General features: G+C 44.3%; 1 protein-coding gene across 3 annotated transcripts in view; it reads right to left on the bottom strand.

Moving 5' to 3' along the window:
* RANBP3 (RAN binding protein 3) overlaps window positions 1-25,833 on the bottom strand; it is a 136,512-nt gene that overhangs the window by 73,662 nt on the left and 37,017 nt on the right. For all 3 annotated transcript variants that reach the window (XM_044305950.1, XM_044305959.1, XM_044305941.1), the window contains exons 3-4: window positions 15,702-15,738; window positions 15,527-15,613 (exon numbers count right to left, since the gene is read on the bottom strand). In XM_044305950.1, the coding sequence (XP_044161885.1) occupies window positions 15,527-15,613; window positions 15,702-15,738 (124 nt within the window). The remainder of the gene's footprint in view (window positions 1-15,526; window positions 15,614-15,701; window positions 15,739-25,833) is intronic.

A 25,833-nucleotide genomic window follows, 5' to 3' on the forward strand; every position in this document is an offset into this window, starting at 1 on the left:
ATATTAAAAAAGAAAAAGGTTACAAATATAAAAAAAATAAAAAATTCTAATCATCCCCTTTTCCTTAAAATAAAAATACTTAACCAATAAAAAAAATATAAACAGCCAATTCGCCTTTTTTTGTCACTTCAACTACACAATATTTTTTATTTTTTTTATAAAAAGTGATCAAAAAGTCCGACACGCCTCAAATTGGCATCACTAAAAAGTACAGATAGTCCCGCAAAAATTGAGCCCTGGCACAGCCCCGTACACAGAACTACAGAAAAAGTTATAGGGGTCAGAACATTGTTGTAAAAAAAATAATTCTGAAACGTTAAAAATAAAGATTTTGCACCCCTGCATGATTTTATGCCAGCGGGTAGTGCGGCAGGCGGGATCGAGATCGCGATCCCCACCCCCCTCCTCTTGAAAATTCATTGGTGTACAGTTGTTATACCAGAGTGTCAGCACATTGCTGACACTCTGGTATAAACGACTGACATCTGTGCAGATGTCAGCCGTTTAACCCTTTCCATACTGCGGTCCATACAGACCGTATGGAAAAGGTTAACTGTCAGGGTCAGGGGGCTCCCTCCCTTTCCCATCTGGGGCTGTTGTGCCTTTGCAGCCCCCAGACAGGATGGGACGACAGAGGTAGGGAGCCCCCGTCCTTACCCTTCCCCGTCTGCGAAGTTGTGGCCACAACTGAGCAGACGGGGAAGGTTCCCATGGCAACAGGACGCCTTTTCAGGCGTCCTGCTGTCCATGGTGCTGAACAGATCTATGCTAAAGGAATAGATCTGTTCAGACAAAGTGTGTAAAATACAGTACCCTATATAGAGTACTGTACTGTATTATACAGACATCAAGATTTTCAAGAACCAAGTAGGTCTGGGTCAAAAAAAAAAAGTAAAAAAAAAACGTTAAGATAAAAAAAAAAACCACATTTATCACTGAATAAAAATGAAAGAAAAAACAAAAACAAAAAACACAAATACACTACACATTAGGTATCGCCGCACCATGAACGCCATAAAAATAAAAAAATAAAAACTATGAGAAAATTGAAATTTTGCTTCCCTTACTTCCCAAAAAGGTAATAAAAGTGATCAAAAAAGTCGAATGCAAGCCAAAATAGTACCAAACAATCATCTCATCCCACAAAAATCATACCCTACCCAAGAGAATTGCCCAAAAACAGAAAAAAAACTTTGGCTCTTAAGACCATGGAAAAACTAAAACATGATTTTGTTTCAAAAATGAAAGCATTGTGTAAAACTTGCATAAATAAAAATAAAGTAAGTATACATATTCGGTATCGCCGCGTCTGTATCAACTGGCTCTATAAAAATATCACATGACCTAACCCCTCAGGTGACCACTGTAAAAAAATAAAAGCGGTGTAAAAAAAGCCATTGTTTGTCATCTTCACAAAAAGTGTAATAGCAAGCGATCAAAAAGTCATATGCACCCCAAAATAGTGCCAGTCATCTCATCCTGCAAAAAATGAGACCCTACTTAAGATAATCGCCCAAAACCTGAAAAAACTATGGCTCTTAGACTATGGAATTTTTTGGGGGGGTTTTAAAAATGGTCATTGTATAAAACTTACATAAATAAAAAAAAAATATATATATACATATTAGGTATCGCCGCGTCCGTGACAACCTGCTCTATAACCACATGATCTAACCTGTCAGATGAATGTTGTAAATAACAAAAAAAAAGTGCCAAAAAAAGCTATTTCTTGTTACCTTGCCCACAAAAAGTGTAATATAGAGCAACCAAAAGTCATCTGTACCCTAAACTAGTACCAACAATACTGCCACCCTATACTGTAGTTTCTAAAATGGGGTCACTTTTTTGGAGTTTCTACTCTAGGGGTGCATCAGGGGGGGCCTCAAATGGGACATGGTGTCAAAAAAAAAAAAAAAAAAAAAAAAAAAAAAAACAGTCCAGCAAAATCTGCCTTCCAAAAACCGTATGGCATTCCTTTCCTTCTGCGCCCTGCCGTGTACCAGTACAGCAGTTTATGACCACATATGGGGCGTTTCTGTAAACTACAGAATCAGGGCCATAAATAACGAGTTTTGTTTGTCTGTTAACCCTTGCTTTGTAACTGGAAAAAAAAATATTAAAATGGAAAATCTGCCAAAAAAGTGAAATTTTGAAATTGTATCTCTATTTTCCATTAAATCTTGTGCAACACCTAAAGGGTTAACAAAGTTTGTAAAATCAGTTTTGAATACCTTGAGGGGTGTAGTTTCTTAGATGGGGTCACTTTTATGGAGTTTCTACTCTAGGGGTGCATCAGGGGGCTTCAAATGGGACATGGTGTCAAATAAACTGTCCAGCAAAATCTGGCTTCCAAAAACCATACGGCGCACCTTTCACTCTACGCCCCGCTGTGTGGCCGTACAGTAGTTTACGGCCACATATGGGGTGTTTCTGTAAACGGCAGTCAGGGCAATAAAGATACAGTCTTGTTTGGCTGTTAACCCTTGCTTTGTTAGTGGAAAAAATGGGTTAAAATGGAAAATTAGGCAAAAAAATGAAATTCTCAAATTTCATCCCCATTTGCCAATAACTCTTGTGCAACACCTAAAGGGTTAACGGAGTTTGTAAAATCAGTTTTGAATACCTTGAGGGGTGTAGTTTCTAGAATGGGGTCATTTTTGGGCGGTTTCTATTATGTAAGCCTCGCAAAGTGACTTCAGACCTGTAGTGGTCCCTAAAAATTGGGTTTTTGTAAATTTCTGAAAAATTTCAAGATTTGCTTCTAAACTTCTAAGCCTTGTAACATCCCCAAAAAATAAAATATCATTCCCAAAATAATTCAAACATGAAGTAGACATATGGGGAATGTTAAATCATCACACTTTTGGGGGGTATTACAGAAGTAGAGAAACTGAAACTTTGAAATTTGCAAATTTTTCCAAATTTTTGGTAAATTAGGTATTTTATTATGCAAAAAAATTAATTTTTTTGACTTTATTTTACCAGTGTCATGAAGTACAATATGTGACGAAAAAACAATCTCAGAATGGCCTGTATAAGTAAAAGCGTTTTAAAAGTTATCAGCACTTAAAATGACACTGGTCAGATTTGCAAAAAATGGCCTGGTCCTTAAGGTGAAAATGAGCCTGGTCCTTAAGGGGTTAAAGGGGTTGTCCAGGTTCAGAGCTGAACCTGGACAACCCTCCATTTTCACCCAGGCAGCCCCCCTCACATGAGCATCGGAGCAGTTCATGCTCCGATGCTCTCCTTTGCCCTGCGCTAAATTGCACAGGGCAAAGGCATTTTTCTGAGTTCCGGTGACGTACCGGGCTCTCTATGGGGCTGACAGGAACCCCGGTGACGTCACCGTCACTGATGGGCGGGATTTGGCTCTGCCCTAGCCAGTAAAACGGCTAGGGCAGAGCTAAAGCCCGCCCCTCAGAGCCGGTGACGTCACCGAACACACTGCTGGGCGGAAGTTACCGCCGGGCAGTGTGTTATTGAAAACACAAGAGCCCGTGCCCTGCGCAATCTAGCGCAGGGCACTGGAGCGCATCGGAGCATGAGATGCTCCGATGCTAGGCTCAGGGGGGCTGCCGGGGTGAAAATAAGGGTATGTCCGGGTTCAGCTCTGAACCTGGACAACCCCTTTAAGGGGTTGAAGTTTCAGTGCTTGCTCGCTACTCTCCTGTTTTAGAGATTTAAATGCTTTCTTTTTGTCATTTATTGCTTTCTTTACAGTTCTATTTATCCACATTGGTTTCTTCTTGTTCCTTAACCTTTTATTCCCATAAAGGCATGTGTCTCTCACAATTAGATTTTAGGATGCTTTTAAAAATATCCCAATTTGTGGATGTATTTAAAGTTTTGAGGACTTTGTCCGAGTTAGTTCGGCCTATGGCCTCTCTTAGTTGGCTAAATTTAGCTTTTTTGAAGTTTGGTATTTTTGTTCCTCCCTGAAGAACTCTTTTGAATGAATTTGGCCCCTTTCACACGGGCGACTTTTCCGTGCGGGTGCGATCCGTGCGGCGAACGTATGGCACCCGCACTAAATCCTGACCCATTCATTTCTATGGGGCTGTGCACATGAGCGATGTTTTTAACGCATCACTTATCCGTTCAGTTGAAATCGCAGCATGCTCTATATTTTCCGATTTTGACGAGACGCAGGCCCCATAGAAGTGAATGGGGTGCGTGAAAATCGGATGGCATCCGCAAGCAAGTACGGATGCCGTGCGATTTGCACGCATGGTTGCTAGGAGACCATCGGGATGGAGACCCGATCATTATTATTTTCCCTTATAACATGGTTATAAGGGAAAATAATAGCATTCTGAATACAGAATGCATAGTAAAACAGCGCTAGAGGGGTTAAAAAATAAAATAAAAAATTTAACTCACCTTAGTCCACTTGCTCGCAAAGCTGGCATCTCCTTGTGTCTCCGCTGCTGATGAACAGGACCTGGGGTGAGCTGCTCCATTAAATATCGGTTAAGGACCTTTGATGACGTCACTCCGGTCATCACATGGTACGTCACATGATCTTTTACCATGGTGATTCACCATGGTAAAAGACCATGTGATGACCGGAGTGACGTCATCGAAGGTCCTTAACCGATATTTAATGGAGCAGCTCACCCCAGGTCCTGTTCATCAGCAGCGGAGACACAAGGAGATGCCGGGCTTCGCGAGCAAGTGGACTAAGGTGAGATAAATTATTTATTTATTTTTTTAACCCCCTCTAGCGCTGGTTTACTATGCATTCTGTATTCAGAATGCTATTATTTTCCCTTATAACCATGTTATAAGGGGAAAATAATACAATCTTCAGAACATCAATCCCAAGCCCGAACTTCTATGAAGAAGTTCGGGTACCAAACATGCGCGATTTTTCTCACGCGAGTGCAACGCATGACAATGTTTTGCACTTGCGCAGAAAAAAAATCGCGCATTTTCCCGCAACGCACCCGGCTCTTATCCGGGCAAAAAAAATTACGCCCGTGTGAAAGAGGCCTTATTACTTTATGGTCACTATTTCCCAGGTGTCCCGCGACCTGCACATCTGTTGTTCTGTCAGGTCAATTGGTTAATACTAAGTCCACTATGGTCATCCCTCTAGTCGGGTCCTGAACCAGTTGGGAAAGGTAATGGTCTTTGTTTATTGCCAAGAACCTGTTTCCTTTAGGAGATCTACAGGTTTCATTTTCCCACTCTATATCTGCGTAGTTGAAGTCCCCCATGATAACCACCTCATTCTGATTTGCGGCATCGTCTATCTTGTTCAGTAGCAGATTTACTGTGGACTCTGGTATATTAGGTAGTTTATTTTAGTTTTTGCCTCCAAGTATTTCTACCCACAGTGACTCCACAAAATCATGTCGCTCACTTACATCTTCCGGAAGTGTGGGCTTTAGACAGGACTTTACATAAATGCAGAGCCCTCCCCCTCTCCGGTTTTGGCGATGCTTTCTAAACAGAATGTAACCCTGTACGTTACATTAACTGCCCATTCATAGTTATCATCCAGCTATGTCTCTGTTATGCCCACTATGTCATAATCCTCTTCCCACATCACTAATTCCAGTTCACCAGTTTTATTAGTCAGGCTTCTGGCATTAGTATACATACATTTAAGAGGTTTATGTATATGTTGCACACTACACTTCATTCTGAGCTTTTTTAGTCCCTCCATCCATTTCTCCCCCAGTCCCATTATCATGCCCCCGGTATCTATCTGCACCATCTTCCCATCCTAAAACGCAATCACTCTCCCCCACAGTCCCTACTTTAACCACCTCAGCTCCCCTAGCTTAACCCCTTCTCGACAACAATCTGTATATATACGCGATAGCTGCACATACCCTGTGCAGCTACCACGTATATAAAGGTTCTGGCAGCTCTTTAATCCAAGCGCTGCAAAGCGTTTGGATTAAAGCTTCTGCCCCTTCTGCCCTGCTGCTGTCACGGACAGCATACAGTGCAGTAATGCCGGCAAGGGACTAATCAATCGGATCGATTGTCGGCAAGAGACCAGTGCCAAAAAATATATTTTTGTCACCTTACATCACAAAAAGTGCAGCAGTAAGCAATCAAAAAGGCCTATGACCCCCAAAATAGCACAAATCAAACAGACACCTCGTCCCACAAAAAATGATACCCTGCCAGGGCAGTATAACTACCCCACAAGTGACCCCATTTTGGAAAGAAGGCACCCCAAGGTATTTCGCAATGGGCATAGCGAGTTCATGGAGGTTTTTATTTTTTGCCACTAGTGGAATATGAGACTTGTTAGCGGAAAATGATGATTTTTTTTTTTTTCCATACATTTGACAAATAAAAAATTCTAGGAACTCGCCATGCCCCTCACTGAATACCTTGGGGTGTCTTCTTTCCAAAATGGGGTCACTTGTGGGGTAGTTATACTGCCCAGGCATTTTAGGGGCCCTAATGCGTGAGAAGTAGTTTGAAATCCAAATGTGTAAAAAATGCCCTGTGAAATCCTAAAGGTGCTCTTTAGAATGTGGGCACCTTTGCCCACCTAGGCTGCAAAAAGGTGTCACACATGTGGTATCGCCGTACTTGGAAGAAGTAGGGCAATGTGTTTTGGGATGTCTTTTTACATATACCCATGCTGGGTGAGAGAAATATCTCTCTAAAAGTCAACTTTTCCCTTTTTTTTTTTAATACAAAGTTGTCATTATAGAGAGATATTTCTCTCACCCAGCATGGGTATATGTAAAAAGACACCCCAAAACACATTGCCCTACTTCTCCTGAATACGGTGATACCACATGTGACACTTTTCTGCAGCCTAGATGCGCAAAGAGGCCCAAATTCCTTTTAGGAGGGCATTTTTAGACATTTGGATCCCAGACTTCTTCTCACGCTTTAGGGCCCCTAAAATGCCAAGGCAGTATAAATACCCCACATGTGATCCCATTTTGGAAAGAAGACACCCCAAGATATTCAATGAGGGGCATGGAGAGTTCATAGAAGATTTTTTTTTTTGGGGCACAAGTTAGCGGAAATAATTTTTTTTTTTTTCTCACAAAGTCTCCCTTTCCGCTAACTTGGGACAAAAAGTTAAATCTTTCATGGACTCAATATGCCCCTCAACGAATACCTTGGGGTGTCTTCTTTCCAAAATAGGGTCACATGTGGGGTATTTATACTGCCCTGGCATTTTAGGGGCCCTAAAGTGTGAGAAGAAGCCTGGAATATAGATGTCAAAAAAAAATTACGCATTTGGATTCCGTGAGGGGTATGGTAAGTTCATGTAAGATTTTATTTTTTGTCACAAGTTAGTGGAATATGAGACTTTGTAAGAAAAAATAAAAGAAAAAATAAAATCAATTTCCGCTAACTTGTGCCAAATAAATGTCGGAATGGAGCCTTACAGGGGGGTGATCAGGGGTTAACAAGTGACAATAGATAATTGAAAAGAGAGAAGCAGCACACAAAAAGAAAACGTGCAGGTGCAAAAAAATCCTCCTGAGGGACCTGCAACCAAGGTCCCGGGTATGGATAATGAAGCAAAGGAAGGCAGCACTCCAGATAATGAAAAAGTGGACGATTTATTCACTCATCAACACAGAGTTTAAAAGGCCACCACCCACACTCCCCCTCAGTGCTTTCCAAATTACCAAGTGGGTGTAGCCTTAACCTAGGCAATATATGAATATACACTTTTTTTGTATATAATTTTTATTTTTATATATTTTTTATTTTTTTTAACTCAACCCCTCCTTAAATCTCAGGGGGGGAATCTGGGCCGTCATGGTGGACTCAAGGAAACAGAATTACCGGTAAGTCTAATTATGGTCTTTCCATTTCGTCCACCATGACGGCTTACTATGAGAACTACCAGATTATTAGACAGGGTGGGTAACTGCTTGTAGAACCTTCTGACCGAAGGTTAAATCCGCAGAAGCAGACACGTTAATTCGGTAATGTTTAATGAAAGTACTTATATTCGACCAGGTGGCTGCTTTACAAATCTTGTCTAGGGAGACACATTTTTCTGCCCAAGAAGACGCCATAGCTCTTGTAGAGTGGGCTTTTATATTCGTGGGGCTATCTAGACTCGACTTCTGATAGCAGCAGATAATAGTAGATTTGATCCATCTGCCGATCGTGGCTTTGGATGCCTTTTTTCCTCTATTTGGACCTGCATACGAGATGAAAAGGTTATCATCTTTCCTAAATTCCTTTGTTGGTATTGTATGATAGTATCTCTAACATCCAGGAGTTGGAACTGATCTTGTGATGAGCAGTCCTTAGGAAAGGATGGAAGGATGATCTCTTTGTCCCTGTGAAAGTTCGACACCACTTTTAGGGAGAAAACCTGGGTCTAAACGTAGAACTATTGTGTCCGGGAAGATAGTGAGGTATGGTTCCCTGCAGGACAGCACCTGGATTTCACCCAGGTGTCGGGCTGAAGTAATTGCCACTAGGAAGGCTGCTTTTAAAGATAGGTGCTTGAGGGATATATCCTGTATAGGAGAAAAAGGGGAAATCTTAAGATTTCTTAGTACCAAGTTAAGATCCCATTGAGGCGTCCTAAGAGTTAGGGAAGGTCTCAATCTTGAGGCAGCTTTTATAAACCTCCTTATCCACCTATGACTGGCTAAGTCTGTATCATAACAAGCCCCTAAGGCCGAGATCTGTACTTTGTACTTTGAGAGTACTTGGTCTAAGGCCCAGGTCTAACCCTCGTTGGAGGAAATCCAGCACTTTTTTAATATTTGGAGAAGAGTTCACGGGAGGAGTCTGGCCTAGCCAACTACAATATTTTTTCCATATCTTAAGATATATTGCAGAAGTAACTTCTTTCATGCTGGACTTAAGGCTGTTAATGACCTTTTCTGATAGCCCTCTGCTTTTTAGGATATCGCGTTCAGGATCCAGGCTGATAGTCTGAAAAGACCTAGGTTCTTGTGGAGAATCGGACCCTGAGAAATAATGTCCTCCTGTGGGGGGATTTATCCAGGGTTCTTCCAGGGCTAGTTCTTTTAACACTGGGAACCAATTCCTTTTTGTCCAGAACGGGACAACCAGTATTACAGTTACCGGATCCGATCTTATTTTCTGCAGCACTCTGGGTATTAATGGCCAAGGGGGGAAAGCATAGGCTAGATCCCAAGACCACCTGACTGAAAATGCGTCTGTCGCCCAAGGGTTGTCTCTTGGGTTTAGGGAGCAAAAGGGATGGACCTTTGCGTTCTTTTTTGATGCAAACAGGTCTATCTTGGGGGGTCCCCCACCTCCTGGTAATCTGCTCGAATACGATTGAGTTTAGGGCCCATTCCCCGGGATCTATGGTTACTCTGCTGAGAAAATCCGCCTGTATGTTTTCTGTACCCTTTAGGTGGATAGCTGTGATGGATAGAACGTTCTTTTCCGACCAGGAAAAAATTCTTCCCGCCAATTCCTTTAGGCTTGACAATTGTGTGCCCCCCTGATGTTTCAGGTATGCCACGGCTGTTACGTTGTCCGAGCGGATTTTTAGGTGTTTTCTGGAGACCTTGTCCTGTGCTACCTTCAGCACCTCCCAGATTGCCCCCAGTTCTCTGTGGTTTGAGGAACATTTTTTCTGACCAAGTGCCCTGGTAATTTAGCGAGCCTATTTTTGCTCCCCATCCTGTACCACTTGCGTCCGTGTATATTAGAATCTTTTACCCAGGGTACACCCTTTTGCAGGTTTTCCTCTTTCGTCCACCATTTTAAATCTGACTTTACCTGATTTGGGATGGGGATTTCTTTCTCTAGAGAGCACTGTCTCTTGTCCCAGATTCTCAGGATCCAAGATTGGAGAATCCTGGTGTGGGCCTGAGACCAAGACACCGCTGTTATGCAGGAGGTCATTGTGCCTAGGAGGCTCATGGCATTGCGAATGGAGCACTGGGATTGACATCTGAATTTTTGTGTTTTTTCCGTAAACAACATAATTTTTTCCCGAGGGAGGGATGTCACCTGGGAGACAGAGTCCAGGATTACCCCCAGAAATTTCATTTTGGTAGGGGGGATTAAATTTTATTTTTTTCAGGTTTATCACCCACCCCAGGTCTGAAAACCTGCGCATCAGGTCTCTGGTAATGCTGGTTGTCTCCAGCTCTGAGGATCCTAGGACCAGAAAGTCGTCCAAGTATGGGAAAATTTTTATCCCCTCTGCTCTCAGGGGGGATATCATTTCTACTACTAGTTTTGTGAATACCCTTGGTGCAGATGAGATTCCAAAGGGTAACACGGTGTACTGGAAGTGTCTTACAACTCCTGAGCTGTCGGCTAGGGCAAACCTGAGGAATTTTTGCGATGATCTGTTTATGGGGACGTGATAGTACACGTCCTTTAAGTCTATGGACGTCATGAAGTCTCCTGTTTTGATCATAGGAATCATGGATGTTATGGATTCCATTTTGAATTTCCTGTATGCCACTGCTTTGTTCAATTCTTTTAGATTTATAATAGTGCGGAAGGTACCATCTGGTTTTTGTACCAGAAATAGATGAATAATAACCCCTTCCTCTTTCTGAACTTGGGACTTCTGTCACAACGCCTGATTCTATAAGTTGCAGGATACCCTGCCAGATTTTCTCCATAATTTTTGGGCTGTGGGAGGTTATTTTGAATCTTTGGAGGGGCTGAGGAAAATTCTATCCGGTAACCATCCTGAATTATGTTTAGGGCCCATGGATTTTTTGTAATGGACTCCCACTGGGACAGAAAATTCTGCAGTCTTCCCCCTACTCTGGCGTCATTGTTTATCTGCTTGTTTGTTTTGGGGGTTAAGAAGGAACCCTCTGCCTTTCCCCCCCCCCTTCTGGTAACTCCATCTACCCCCCTTTCCTTTGCCCTTATAGGGTCTAGTTTGAGGGTTGGAGGAACGAAAGGGCTTCTTTTTGGTCTCTTCCGGGAACCCCTTCTTTTTATCTGCTGCCTTTTCCAGGATTGAGTCTAATACAGGCCCAAAAACATATTCGCCAGAAAACGCTATGGAGCATAATTTGGCTTTTGATGCTCTATCCCCTCCCCAGGCCTTCATCCACAAAGCTCTTCTTGCAGAATTGGTGAGGGCCGCATCCTTAGCGGCGAACCTTACTGATTCCGCCGAGGCAGACCTGAGGAGTGGGATAGAGCTCAATATTTCCTCTCTAGGTGTCTTGTTCTTGATATGTTCTTCAAGTTCGTTGAGCCAAAAACACATAGATCTCGCGACAGATGTTGCGGCTATGTTGGTTTTGACCCCAAACATAGCAGTCTCCCAGGATTTTTTTTTAGGAGAGAGTCGGCTTTCCTTTCCATTGGGTCCTGTAGTTGAGAAGAGTCCTCAAATGGGAGGGAAGTCTTCTTAACTACTTTTGCTACTTGGATGTCTATTTTGGGGGTCTCATTAAATAATTTGACATCCGCTGGATCAAACAACAACAACCTGTTTCTAAATTCACGAGATACACCCAGTCTCCTCTCAGGGTCAGTCCACTAGTCTAAAATCATGTTCTTTAAATTTTCATTCATCGGAAAAACTTTAGATTTTTTTGCTCTAAGTCCCCCGAACATCTCGTCTAAGACGGACCTCGGATTCTTCACCTCCTCAATCCCCATGGTCGCTCTGACAGCCCCCAATAGCTCCTCCATATCCTCGGAAGAAAATAAGTATTTTTTACTATCTTCCGTTATCTCACCCTTGGATAGAACGTCCAGATCCACATTCTGTCTAGAGGTGGAGGCCTCCTCGTCCATAATCTCTGAAACAGAGAAAAACCTGATAATCTAGGTTTTTTTGTAGGAGGTGTGGACGGGACTGATCTGAGGGAGGCCAAGGAGGACTTAATTTCGTTCTGAATAAGTGTTTTGACCTCAGACAAGCCTTTTATTACAAGTTGCACATCTTTGCACTTTAGACCTTGTTCTGGGCTCTTTAACTCCCTATAAGAGAGGAGCAGCCAGGTATCAATAGATAAAACAGGCAAGTCAAAAGGATACATTATTTTTGTCTTTTCCCCACAGGGGAACTCACTGTTGGAGTCGCCGAGGGAGTTTCAGAGTCCATCTGGGCTGTAGGGGCGTCCAGGAGCAGACATAGGTGCTGTTCATGCGTCCGGAGGCAGATCGATGCCACTGCCTGAATCTGCTGCCACAAGTAGTCGCCCAGCGTCATCGCCGTGCGCCCGTCCAAGCTCCGCCCCTTCCGTCCAAGCTCCTCCCCCAGCCACCGGGAGCTGTGAGTAATGCTGAGGCTTCCACAGAGTCAGTGTTCAGCATGCTGCTTCCTTGCGGTCAGCTTCCTCAACATAGGGGAAGGGGGACCGCACTGAGTCATACAGGCTCCTGGAACAGAAGCGAGATCTCCTCTATCTGGATCCCCTGCCCAGCTTTGGACCAGACCGCAGGAGGGCAGGGGGAGAGGACAAAAATCCTCAGGTATTTGTAAAATAAAAATAACTTTCTTCACCTCCACCAGGAGGGCTGTGTGGTTGAACCCCGTAGGGACAGAAAAAACACTGAGGGTGAGTATGGGTGGTGGCCTTTTAAACTCTGTGTGTTCCTGCCCCTACAGAGGTCAAGGGTCAATCTCATAGTAAGCCGCCATGGTGGACGAAATGGAAACTATGAATTAACACATGTGGAATTATATACATAACAAAAAAGTGTGAAACAACTGAAAAGGTCATTCTAGGTTCTTCAAAGTAGCCACCTTTTGCTTTGATTACTGCTTTGCACACTCTTGGCATTCTCTTGATGAGCTTCAAGAGGTAGTCACCTGAAATGGTTTTCACTTCACAGATGTGCCCTGTCAGGTTTAATAAGTGGGATTTCTTGCCTTATAAATGGGGTTGGGACCATCAGTTGCGTTGTGGAGAAGTCAGGTGGATACACAGCTAATAGTCCTAATGAATAGACTGTTAGAATTTGTATTATGGCAAGAAAAAAGCAGCTAAGCAAAGAAAAACCGAGTGGCCATCATTACTTTAAGAAATGAAGGTCAGTCAGTCTGAAAAATTGGGAAAACTTTGAAAAAGTGCCCCCAAGTGCAGTCACAAAAACCATCAAGCGCTACAAAGAAACTGGCTCACATGCGGACCGCCCCAGGAAAGGAAGACCAAGAGTCACCTCTGCTGCGGAGGATAAGTTCATCTGAGTCACCCGCCTCAGAAATCGCAGGTTAACAGCAGCTCAGATTAGAGACCAGGTCAATACCACACAGAGTTCTAGCAGCAGACACATCTCTAGAACAACTGTTAAGAGGAGACTGTGTGAATCAGGCCTTCATGGTAGAATATCTGCTAGGAAACCACTGCTAAGGACAGGCAACAAGCAGAAGAGACTTGTTTGGGCTAAAGAACACAAGGAATGGACATTAGACCAGTGGAAATCTGTGCTTTGGTCTGATGAGTCCAAATTTGAGATCTTTGGTTCCAACCACCGTGTCTTTGTGCGACGCAGAAAAGGTGAACGGATGGATTGTACATGCCTGGTTCCCACCGTGAAGCATGGAGGAAAAGGTGTGATGGTGTGGGGGTGCTTTTGCTGGTGACACTGTTGGGGATTTATTCAAAATTGAAGGCATACTGAACCAGCATGGCTACCACAGCATCTTGCAGCGGCATGCTATTCCATCCGGTTTGCGTTTAGTTGGACCATCATTTATTTTTCAACAGGACAATGACTCCAAACACACCTCCAGGCTGTGTAAGGGCTATTTGACAATGAAGGAGAGTGATGGGGTGCGGCGCCAGATGACCTGGCCTCCACAGTCACCGGTCCTGAACCACTACAATAGTGTAGGTAATATTGTTCACCGAGCACACTTGTATAATAAGTCTACTATTTGGGTCGGTAATTAGGGTACTAGGGGAAAAAGGAAACAGTTACTGAAAGCCAGCATGACTCCCCTCTGCTTCTTGCGGTAATAAACTTGCATGACATGAGGGAATTGACGGTGGTGGATTTTATGAGCATCTTTGTGCATTATGTGGGTTTCTTGAATGCAGAGGATATCTACTTCAGCTGTCACAGCTTCAGGCCAAAAGGTAGGATCTTTTTTTAAGGGCTGTTAAGGCTCTTAGCGTTGATTAAAATCAGTTTAAGACCATGGGCCATGGTAGAGGAGCTCAACATTTCCCCAGGGATGGTTAGGTTCAAAGCGGAGTGGGCCACCCAGATCACCCAGTACCAAGGGACATTTGTAATATGGAACACTGGGGCAAACTTATTAGCATGGGAGCCTATGATGTGACACGGCTTGCACCTAGAGACAAAAGGTAAAACATAAACCAATAACTATAAACCGGAGTGGGATAAACTTCCCATAGTGAACAACATTCCGGAATCATACAATGTAGGGGGTAAAAGTCCAGGTTGAAGCCAAATAACTATGTGGTGCGCTCCTGCACAATCACACCTAGAAGCAGTTCAATGCTTTGTACCCCTTTTTGCCCCTACTGTGTGCCACTGAGGTCGAGAAGCCGGTATGGATGGAGAAATATTCCAGGACTTCAGCAGGAGGCATCCCTATTCTAGTGAAGCAATGACGTGTTGTTTGCCATTATGGTAAAGTAGCAGTTTCACCGGGAAGCCCCATGTGTAGGCAATATTGTGATCCCTTAGAGCTACGGTGTTCGGGGGAGGTGGGGGGGGGGAAGAGATAACGGTACTTCAGTGGTCGGACCCACTGGACAGGGATAAATGGACACCAAAAAAACCACTGGAACCCACGGAAGCTGTGCCCACCAGGTGTGGAGCAGTGGTCGGCATGGACCGCTGCCATAATCTTCAGAAGCCATATGAACATGTCTGCGCCAACAAGTGTACATGACCTACTATGCAGATTTTCCACACGCAACCCTGATTGTGTGCATTTAGCATTGATGTGCATAAAGTAATTGTGCAGCCTCAGAAAAGAGATGGATCCTCAGCACCTTCTGGTCCTCCCATGATGCAGAGCAGGACAGTTAGTAATCTCTAGCTATATCAAACTACACAAATTACAGCTAATAAAGCACGAATTAACATTCATTTACAAGCTTGCTTAACAATGGATTTTCAGTATGTAACCTTGTGTATTCTCCTCTGTATTGTCAGTCATTGCTGTTTCTTTTTGTTTATATGTTGCTTTGACTACCTGACGTCATATTCTATGACGCCAGATCCAGCGGGCTATTTAAATCTTGTTTGCTGCATAGAGTCGAAACGAGTCACTTACTTTGTCCCTCTATGTGGCAATAAAAAGAAAGCAGCATTATATCCACTTCAGCGAGTGTCGGTCTTTTTCCTTGGATGTTTGTTTGTGGGACACCGACCCAGACACGTGCACCGCACATGAATATTGGAGTGCTGGCTGTTTCTCTCTATTAATTTACAAGCGGCAGTCACCGAGACAAGCCTGATAAAATTTTCTTCAACTCATGCATGTACAAAATTTCACCACTTTCCCAGCAAGCAGAGATGGTAAGAAACAGCTGATGTGATGTTGTGCTGAGACATCATGGAACTGATAGCATTTTACCTAGAGGTCTTTAACTAAATCAAATTTTATTATAAGCCTTACCGGACTGAGAAGGTGGGAACTGAGAAAAGGATGATGTGCGTTCTCGTTTAGGGGGTGGACAGTAACCTCCATCTTCTTTGTCAGAATCTAAACAGTGAAAATATTGCTCATTACTGTAAAATTTACCATGAATAATATCTAATATTCACAAACAGTTGTGGAAAAACGTTGTTACCTTCACCTTCTTCTGGACTTGATCCGTCAGCAGACCTCTATAAAACAGGAAACGCAGCGTTTATGCCAGTCTGGCAGGCAATATAAAAACATACTGCTCCAGCTACACATGAAATGAATATACAACACGCATGGGACTGATTGAATGCATTTAATAAGTCCTTTTTAATTTACTACACTGCATGTAAGGCACCAACTTATTTGGAGCACGGCCAGACTGAGCATGTGGGCAGACGTGCTTTCACCAACTATACGGGGGACTCAACTCCATAACATTATCTCTACTAGGCAGCAGCAGCAGATAAAAAGGGAAAATCAGCTACAACGGGAGACGCTAACCCAAGATGGTGGTGCAGCCTCTGCTACAGCAAAAGATAAATAAGACTGCCTCTAGAGCCTCCGCAGCATTCACAAAGCTGCTCCAGTAAACCAGAGTCCCACCAGAATGTAGTCAACTGGCAACAGCTTCAGCTAAGATTGTCCTGGCCTCTGCCAATCGGCAAGGTACGACACTCTACCCGCAAGCTATCAGGCAAGCCTGTGCCTATACTCAAAGCTTCTACCTACCAACCCTGTCAAGAGCATACATCAGTCTAAGGGTGTATTTACATGGCTGTGTCTGTTTTGTAGATCTGCAAAACATGGGCCACGGGAGTGTGCACCCCGGACCGAGATGTGGACACATTGACATAATAGATCTGCATGCTATGGCCAAAGTTAGGACATGTCTCATCTTTTGCGCCATGGCTTCTAGGTCCATTCCACAAAATATCGAAAAACATGCCCTATCTTTGGCCACAACACGCTGATCCCAGACCCATTGAAGTAAATGGGAACGAACCGCAATGCAGGGTACAAACGGCCAAAGTCCGTATTTTGCAGTCTACAAAACAGACATGCCTTAGAGTGTATTCACATGGCCCTCACGCGTCTCGAGTGCATTGCGGCAAACCCGCACAAGTAGGTACGCAATTTCAGTCAGTTTTGACTGCAATTGTGTTACGTTGTTCAGTTTTTATTGTGCGGGTGCAATGCGTTTTGCACGCGTGTGATAAAAAACTGAATGTGGTACCCAGACCCGAACTTCTTCACTGAAGTTCAGGTTTGGGTTCAAGGTTGTGTAGACTTCCCTTATAACATTGTTATAAAGGGAAAATAATAGCATTCTTAAAACAGAATGCTTAGTAAAATAGGGCTGGAGGGGTTAATAAAAAATAAAAATAATTCTTTAACTCACCTTAATCCACTTGTTCGCACAGCCTGGCTTCTCTTCTGTCTTCAGGACCTGGGTAAAAGGACCTGTGGTGACATCACTGAACTCATCACATGGTCCGTCACATGATCAAACACCATGGTTGGATCATGTGATGAACACAGTGACGTCACCACAGGTCCTTTTCCTCACAGATCAGCAAAGGCGATGACAGAAGAGAAGCCGGGCTGCGCAAACAAGTGGATGAGGAGAGTTAAAATTTTTAACCCCTCCAGCCCTACTTTACTAAGCATTCTGTGTTAAGAATGCAATTATTTTCCCTTATAACCACGAAACCGAATGAAAATTTTGGTATCGTGACAACCAAAAGGGTTGTTTCAATACCAAAATTTTGATTCGCTTTCGTCACCATAAAAAAGTATTGCGATACTCAATACCACGCAAAAAAGGCACGTGCATTTCGCATTTTATGAAACGTTCGGCCCATAATAGAACAGTCCTATCCTATTTGACAAAAAAAATGGCGAATGCTCACAGCATAGGAGATATTTTTTAATAATTTAATAGTTTGGACTTTTCTGACGCAGCGCTATGTAATATGTTTATTTAGTGTATATATTTTTTATATGTAAAATTGGGAAAGGGGGGATTTAAACTTAATATTTTAGAGTACTTTCACACTAGCGTTTTTCTTTTTCGGCATAGCGTTCAGTCACAGGGGCTCTATACCGGAAAAGAACGGATCCGTCATATCCCCATGCATTCTGAATGGAGAGTAATCCGTTCAGGATGCATCAGGACGTCTTCAGTTCAGTTATTTTGACTGATCAGGGAAAAGATAAAACCGCAGCATGCTACGGTTTTATCTCCGGCGGAAAAAAAACTGAACACTTGCCTGAATGCCGGCATTTTTTCCCATAGGAACGCATTAGTGCAAGATCCGGCACTTTATGTTTATTATACTGGGGGGGGGGGCGCCACCAATGAAGATAACTGACGTGTTAATACAAATACAGGAGGCGGGTGCCGGAATGAAATAGCCGGCACCCGACCTCTATGACAGGGGGCTGCGATCAGCGGCAGTTAACCCCCTCAGGTGCCCATCCCTGTCATAGAGGTCGGGTGCCGGCTATTTCATTCCGGCACCCGCCTCCTGTATTTGTATTAACACGTCAGTTAACTTCATTGGTGGCACAGTGACCACAGCCCCTCCTCCTCCCATCTCTCCTTATTGGCGACGGCAGCACAGGGGGGAGGGAGAGACTCCTTCTCCACTGCGCTCTGCACTGCTGAGAAGAACATCGGCATCGGCGGTGGGGCAGAGAACGATCATCTCCTGTCTGTGCCCCGCCGCTGTATTCAGTGCTGCGGCGGCCGGTCTAGTCGCAAATGGCGACAAGACTAAAAAGTCTTGTCACCATTTTTAAATTCTTAGTCGCATTGGCAACCTTTTTGGTCGCCATCTGGAGCCCTGAAGTGATGCGTGAAAATCACTGCTCATGTGCACAGCCCCATAGAAATGAATGGGTCTGGATTCAGTGCGGGTGCAATGCGTTCAGCTCACGCATTGCACCCACGTGGAAATCTTGCCCATCTGAAAGAGGCCTAAGGGTACTTTCACACTAGTGTTTTTGTTTTCCGGTATAGAGTTACGTTCTAGGAGCTCAATACCAGAGAAAAACGGATCAGTTTTATCCTAATGCATTCTGAATGGAGAGCAATCTGTTCAGTATGCATCAGTTGTCACTCTTACGTTTTTTGGACAGAGAAAAAAAATACCACAGCATGCTGCAGTTTTCTCTCCGGCAAAAAAATCCTGAACACAATGCATTTGCCAAGTGTTCCAGCAAAACAGATTCATTCTTTCCGTCCGGGCATGTGCAGACCATTAAAATCAGTGAAAATAAATACCGGATCCGTTTTTTCCAGATGACACCCGAGAGGCGGATCTGGTATTGCACGGCATTTGTCAGGCAGATCCGAATTGGATCCATCTGACAAATGCCATCAGTTTGCGTCAAGATTGCCGGAATCCTCTGCTGCAAGTGTGAAAGTACCCTAAGGCCTCATGCACACAACCATACCAATTTTGCGGTCAGCAAAACACAGATCCCAGCTATGTGCATGCCAAAAGTTTTTTTCCCCAAACGCCAGCAAAACGGACATCTTTTCTCTTAGGCTACTTTCACACCTGCGTTTAGGTGCGGATCCACACCTATAATGCAAACGCTTAGATCCGTTCAGAACGTTCGGGTGTCCGCCTGCTGAGCGGAGGACAAACGGTGCCAGACTGATGCATTCTGAGCGGATCCGTTCGGGGCCGCTTGTGAGAGCCTTCAAACGGAACTCACAAGCGGAGCACGAACGCAAGTGTGAAAGTAGCCTCATTTACAGGGCCGTGAAATGGACACATCTTCTGCAGCCCTTTTGAAGCTAATGGGTCCGCATCTGATCCGCAAATAATGTGGATCAGATGTAGACCGAAACTTTGGTCATGTGCATGAGGCCCAACCTTGAGCAACTTCCAGGTGAGCCATCACTGAAAGACATTTCAAGAGCTGTCACTCAATGTAATGCTGCTCTTTCTACATTAGCCCCTTCAGGACCTCAAGATTTTTCTTTTTTTTTTTTTGCATTTTAATTTTTCACTCTCCGCCTTCCCAAAGTCCCTACTTTTTCATTCACATAGCCTTATGAGAGCTTTTTTTGCGGGAAAAGTTGTACTTTTTAATGGCACCATTTACAGTTGCATACCATGTAGTAGGAAGCAGATTTTTTTTTTTTTCCCAAACTGGGTAGAATGGGGGGGAAAAACGCAATTCTGATAAAAGGTTTTTATTTGTACACAATGCAATAAACTTGACCTGATCTCTTAATTCTCCAAGTCAGTACGGTTATGTATAATTTTTCTAGCATTTTAATACAGAAAAATTAAAACCTTTTGGGGTAGTTATGTGTACAAGGCTGTGTGAGAGCTAATTTTTTTGCAGCACGATGTGTTCTTTTCAGCGATACCAATTTGACGTGTGTGCGACTTTTTGATCACCTTTTATAAAAAAAATAATAATAATAATTGGGTAGTTGAAGGGACAACAAATGGCAAATTGTCTCCTCAACCGCGACCTCCCTTCCAGGTACATAGGCCTGCATAATACAGGCATTTCCGGATGGCCTCAAACCGGGAGCATGTCATGGCCGTACTGTTAAGTGGGGTCTGGTAGAGGATGTCCCCACTCCAGTAATGCCTGACACTAGGTTTCTTGACTAGGCCCATATGCAGCATGAGGCCTCAAAATGTCCTTATCTCGGCTGCACTGACCGGCGTCCAGCCACCGGGCCTAGCCAAAAAGGAGCCCGGGTGTTGAGCAATGAACTGTTGGACGTACAGGTTCGTCTGCTCCACCATTAGATTTACCAGTTGGTCACTGAAAAAAAATGACTAAAAAAATCATATTCAGTGAAGCCCACTGTGGAAATCTGGATTCCTAGTTGGCCTTCAAAAACAGGAATTACGGGCTCAAATCGCTCTGGGGTACACCAGACAAGTTCACCGGCAGGGTGCTCCGGTGGATTTAACTGGTGGGCCGGAAAACTAGTACAAGCCCCAGAGCTGCTCGTACTAGGGTAGGCCACAGGGTCCGTAGCATGGCGGTCCACCTTGTTCCGTCTGGCGGCCTCTCCACCGCCTTGGGGGCTTATCATCACTAGATGAGGAGGCCGCTGATGACAACAGGAAAGTGGGGTCATCCTCGTCCTCACTGGGACTCTCGGACTCAGAGCCAAGCTGGGCGTATGCCTCCTCGGCCGAGGCCATAGAGGAGTGTGTGTCTGCGTGCATTTAAATCTTTATTTAGTGCGCGTGTGTGTGGGGGCAAGGATTTTCGCGTACTTATGCCTAAAACTAACAGTACAAAAAAAAAAAAAAAATTACTAACTGTATTAGACTGTATTATCACACCACCGATCACCATCCTGTTCTGGGTTATTGGGTCCCCAGAGATCCGAATAACCCGGAAACGCAGCAAACCGCAGGTCTGAATTGACTTGCAGTTCGCTGCGATCACAGACATTGGGAGGGAAGGGGGGGGAGACACCGTGCATTTAGCCAATGTGCACCGGGATTTAGCCAAGCAGGTACCGGGTTCCGATCACCGCCCGCCAGTGATCGGAACTATACACGACGTACCATTAAAGGGCTTCTGTCACTCCACTAAAGTTTTTTTTTTTTGTGTACTTATAATCCCTATACTGAGATTTATCCATACATAATGTAATTAATCATTTTGGTTCAGTAGATTTTGCTAAAAACATACTTTTATAATATGCAAATTACCTGTCTACCAGCAAGTAGGGCGGCTACTTGCTGGTAGCAACCGCATCCTCTTATCATAATGACGCCCCCTCCACATGTTGATTGACAGGGCCAGCGAACAGGATCGTTCTCTGCTGGCCCTGTTTGCATTCAAAATCTGGCGCCTGCGCCGTACCCGTCTTCAATCGGCGCAGGCGCACTGAGAGGCGGTCGCTCGCTCGGCCGCTCCATCCTAAATGCGCCTGCGCCGGGTGTAGATGTGACGTCATCGGCGCATTGAGGATGGAGCGGCCGAGTGAGCGTCCACCTCTCAGTGCGCTTGCGCCGATTGAAGACAGGTACGGCGCAGGCGCCAGATTTTGAATGCAAACAGGGCCAGCAGAGAACGATCCAGTTCGCTCGCCCTGTCAATCAACATGCGGAGGGGGCGTCATTATGATAGGAGGATGCGGCTGCTACCAGCAAGTAGCCGCCCTACTTGCTGGTAGACAGGTAATTTACATATTATAAAAGTACGTTTTTAGCTAAATCTACTGAACCAAAATGATTAATCACATTATGTATGGATAAAATCGCAGTATAGGGATTATAAGTACACACAAAAAATTCAAACTTTAGTGGAGTGACAGAAGCCCTTTAATGGTACGTCATGTATAGTTCCGATCACTGGCGGGCGGTGATCGGAACCCGGTACCTGCTTGGCTAAATCCCGGTGCACATTGGCTAAATACTTTAGTGGGGTGACCGAAGCCCTTTAAGTCATGTGTCCTGAAGAGGTTAAGTACATTTATTTTTAAAGAAAGGGGGGTTATTTGAACTTTTTTAAATCTGTAAAACTTTTTTTATTTTTTACGTTTATTACGTCACCTTGGGTGACAATAACTGCCAATCATTGGATTGCCCATTGTGTTCAATCATGGCTATATAGCCATCATTGAACACCATTTGCAAAAAAAAATAAAAAATATACAATGCTGCCACCTAGTGGCCTGTATTAGTATATTACTGAAAGACAACTAAGCCTACTTCGGGCTATTTTAGCGATGTAACAAGTTCCCCGATCTCACTCGGGGAACGCTGTTACCGGAGCGGAAGCGTGCGACTTCCACTTCCGGACTGCCAAAAAGCCGTGGTCACATTTGACCACAGCATCTGAAGGGGAAAATGTATGCCATCAGCCTTATGGCTGATTGCAAACATGTTTCGCGGGTCTCTGCTATTTAAAGTGGCAGAAACCCAGCGGCTATGGCGCCTGCTGCACGTGCAAGTGGGCGCCATATTTAGGGACCAGACTTTCGCTGTACATATACGGTTGAGGTCCTTAAGGGGCTAAACACGTAGGCTAGTTTCACACAAGCATGAATAATAGGGACTTGCTGAGATCCAGCCGCAACCCGGCACATATGCCGAGAATTGGCGGGAAGGAAACTGCTGCATGTGCCACATCCCTAGCGCTAGCATGACACTGACCTTACACGGGCACTGTGAAAACGATTATTTCTTATATGTAAAATGTTAGTCATTTCCTAACAGGTAGTGGAGGAGTGAGTAGGTGATGTTAAGGCTATATCGACACCTCCTACTGGTGTCAATGACGTGACACATTGATATTGCAAAATAAGACCGATGGCATTGAAAACAGCATAAGGCAAAATAATATATGTCTCATCAGAGTGCCAGAGGCAAATAGAGGGTGATGATCCTGGGCACTATTTGAAGACTTGACTCAGAGATCCTTTTAGCGCTGATATGTTAAGCTCAGAGTTCCGACTAGGCATTTACCTTCAGGTCCTCCCCCTATTCCAGTAATAGTAAGGAAGTTGCAGCACACAGTTTTTCTTGATGCTATTAAGTTTTAATTTCACATTTTTTTAAACATGGTTAAAGTTCCGGTGCAATATTCACAGCAGTGAAGGTAGAAGATGAACGACCAAACGTTTCGGCCTTTCCCCCTATTCCAGTCATGGTCAAAATGTATTTCAAATAAAGAGATAACATATTGCGGTTTGCAAGAGACCGTCTTGAGCTACAAATTGATGATTTTAAAGTGCCCATTTTCTCCACCTTCTCTGCGGACATGCAGATGCACAGAGCACAATTTCACTCCAGGCTACGATAACTCCAAGCGCCCTATTCAATGTATTGCAGGTGGTGACTCAACACCCAACACTGCTTTGAAACCCTAAGGCTAGGTCTACACGACGACATTTGTCGTGTGACAGATAGGGCGCAACATTTTGTTGAACCAATGTCGCGCGACAATTTTTATAATGGCAGTCATGCGACATCTGCGACGCAACAGTTGCGGAAAAATCCATCTCGAATGGATTTTCTGCGACTGTTGCGTCGCAGTTTGTTGCAGTGCGACACCATAGACTGCCATTATAAAAATTGTTGCGTGACATTAGTGCAACAAAATGTCACGCGACAAATGTCGTCGTGTAGACCTAGCCTAAAAACTGCTTTAACCCTTTAACCCTATAGGGACACAGCCTTATTTCACCTTAAGGACCAGGCCATTATTTGCAAATCTGACCAGTGTCACTAAGTGCTGATAACTTTAAAACGCTTCGACTTATCCAGGCCATTCTGAGATAGTTTTTTTGTCACATATTGTACTTCATGCCACTGATAAAATTAAGTCAACATTTTTTATTTAATTTTTTGCATAAAAAAATACCTAATTTACCCAAAATTTAGAAAAATTAGCAAATTTCAAAGTTTCAGTTTCTCTACTTCTGTAATACATAGTAATACCCCCAAAAATTGTGATGACTTTACATTCCCCATATGTCTACTTCATGTTTGAATAATTTTGGGAATGATATTTTATTTTTTGGGGATGTTACAAGGCTTAGAAGTTTACAAGCAAATCTTTAATATTTTTTTAGAAATTTACAAAAAACCCAATTTTTAGGGACCACTACAGGTCTGGAGTCACTGAGAGGCTTACATAATAGATGGGGTCATTTTTGGGTGGTTTCTAAGAAACTACACCCCTCAAGGTATTTAACGACCTCCCGACCGCTGTATGCATATATGCGTCCGGGAGGTGGTTGCTTTATTCCTCCTGGACGCATATACGCGTCTTCTCGCGAGACGCGAGATTTCCTGTGAACGCGCGCGCTCACAGGAACGGAAGGTAAGCGAGTGGATCTCCAGCCTGCCAGCGGCGATCGCTCGCTGGCAGGCTGGAGATCCGAATTTTTTAACCCCTAACAGGTATATTAGACGCTGTTTTCATAACAGCGTCTAATATACCTCCTACCTGGTCCTCTGGTGGTCCCTTTTGTTAGGATCGACCACCAGAGGACTCAGGTAGGTCAGTACAGTCGCACCAAACACCACACTACACTACACTACTACACACACCCCCCCCCCCCCCCCCCCCGGTCACTTATTAACCCCTTATAAACCCCTGATCACCCATGATCACCCCATATAAACTCCCTGATCACCGCCCTGTCATTGATCACCGCCCTGTCATTGATCACCGCCCTGTCATTGATCACCGCCCTGTCATTGATCACCGCCCTGTCAGGCTCCGTTCAGACGTCCGTATGATTTTTACGGATCGGATCCGCAAAAAGCATACGGACGTCTGAATGGAGCCTTACAGGGGGGTGATCAATGACAGGCGGGTGATCACCCATATACACTCCCTGATCACCCCCTGTCTTTGATCACCCCCCTGTCATTGATCACCCCCCTGTCATTGATCACCCCCCTGTCATTGATCACCCCCCTGTCATTGATCACCCCCCTGTCATTGATCACCCCCCTGTCATTGATCACCCCCCTGTAAGGCTCCATTCAGACGTCCGCATGATTTTTACGGATCCATGGATACATGGATCGGATCCACAAAACACATGCGGACGTCTGAATGGAGCCTTACAGGGGGGTTATCAATGACAGGGGGGTGATCAGGGAGTGTATATGGGTGATCACCCGCCTGTCATTGATCACCCCCTGTAAGGCTCCATTCAGACGTCCGCATGCGCTTTGTGGATCCGATCCATGTATCCGTAAAAAATCATGCGGATGTCTGAATGGAGCCTTACAGGAGGGGTGATCAGTGACAGGGGGGTGATCACCCTGATCATCCCCTGTCATTGATAACCCCCCTGTAAGGCTCCATTCAGACGCCCGCATGTGTTTTGTGGATCCGATCCATGTATCCATGGATCCGTAAAAAATCATGCGGATGTCTGAATGGAGCCTTACAGGGGGGGTGATCACCCTGATCACCCCCTGTCATTGATAACCCCCCTGTAAGGCTCCATTCAGACGTCCGCATGTGTTTTGTGGATCCGATCCATGTATCCATGGATCCGTAAAAAATCATGCGGATGTCTGAATGGAACCTTACAGGGGGGTGATCAGGGAGCCTATATGGGTGATCACCCCCCTGTCATTGATTCCCCCCCCCCTTCTACTAACTTGTGTCAAAAAATAAAATCTCACATGAACTCGCCATACCCCTCACGGAATCCAAATGCGTAAACATTTTTAGACATTTATATTCCAGACTTCTTCTCACGCTTTAGGGCCCCTAAAAAGCCAGGGCAGTATAAATACCCCACATGTGACCCCATTTCGGAAAGA

This window comes from Bufo gargarizans, chromosome 1 (genome assembly GCF_014858855.1).
Source record: "Bufo gargarizans isolate SCDJY-AF-19 chromosome 1, ASM1485885v1, whole genome shotgun sequence".
Classification (NCBI taxonomy): domain Eukaryota; kingdom Metazoa; phylum Chordata; class Amphibia; order Anura; family Bufonidae; genus Bufo; species Bufo gargarizans.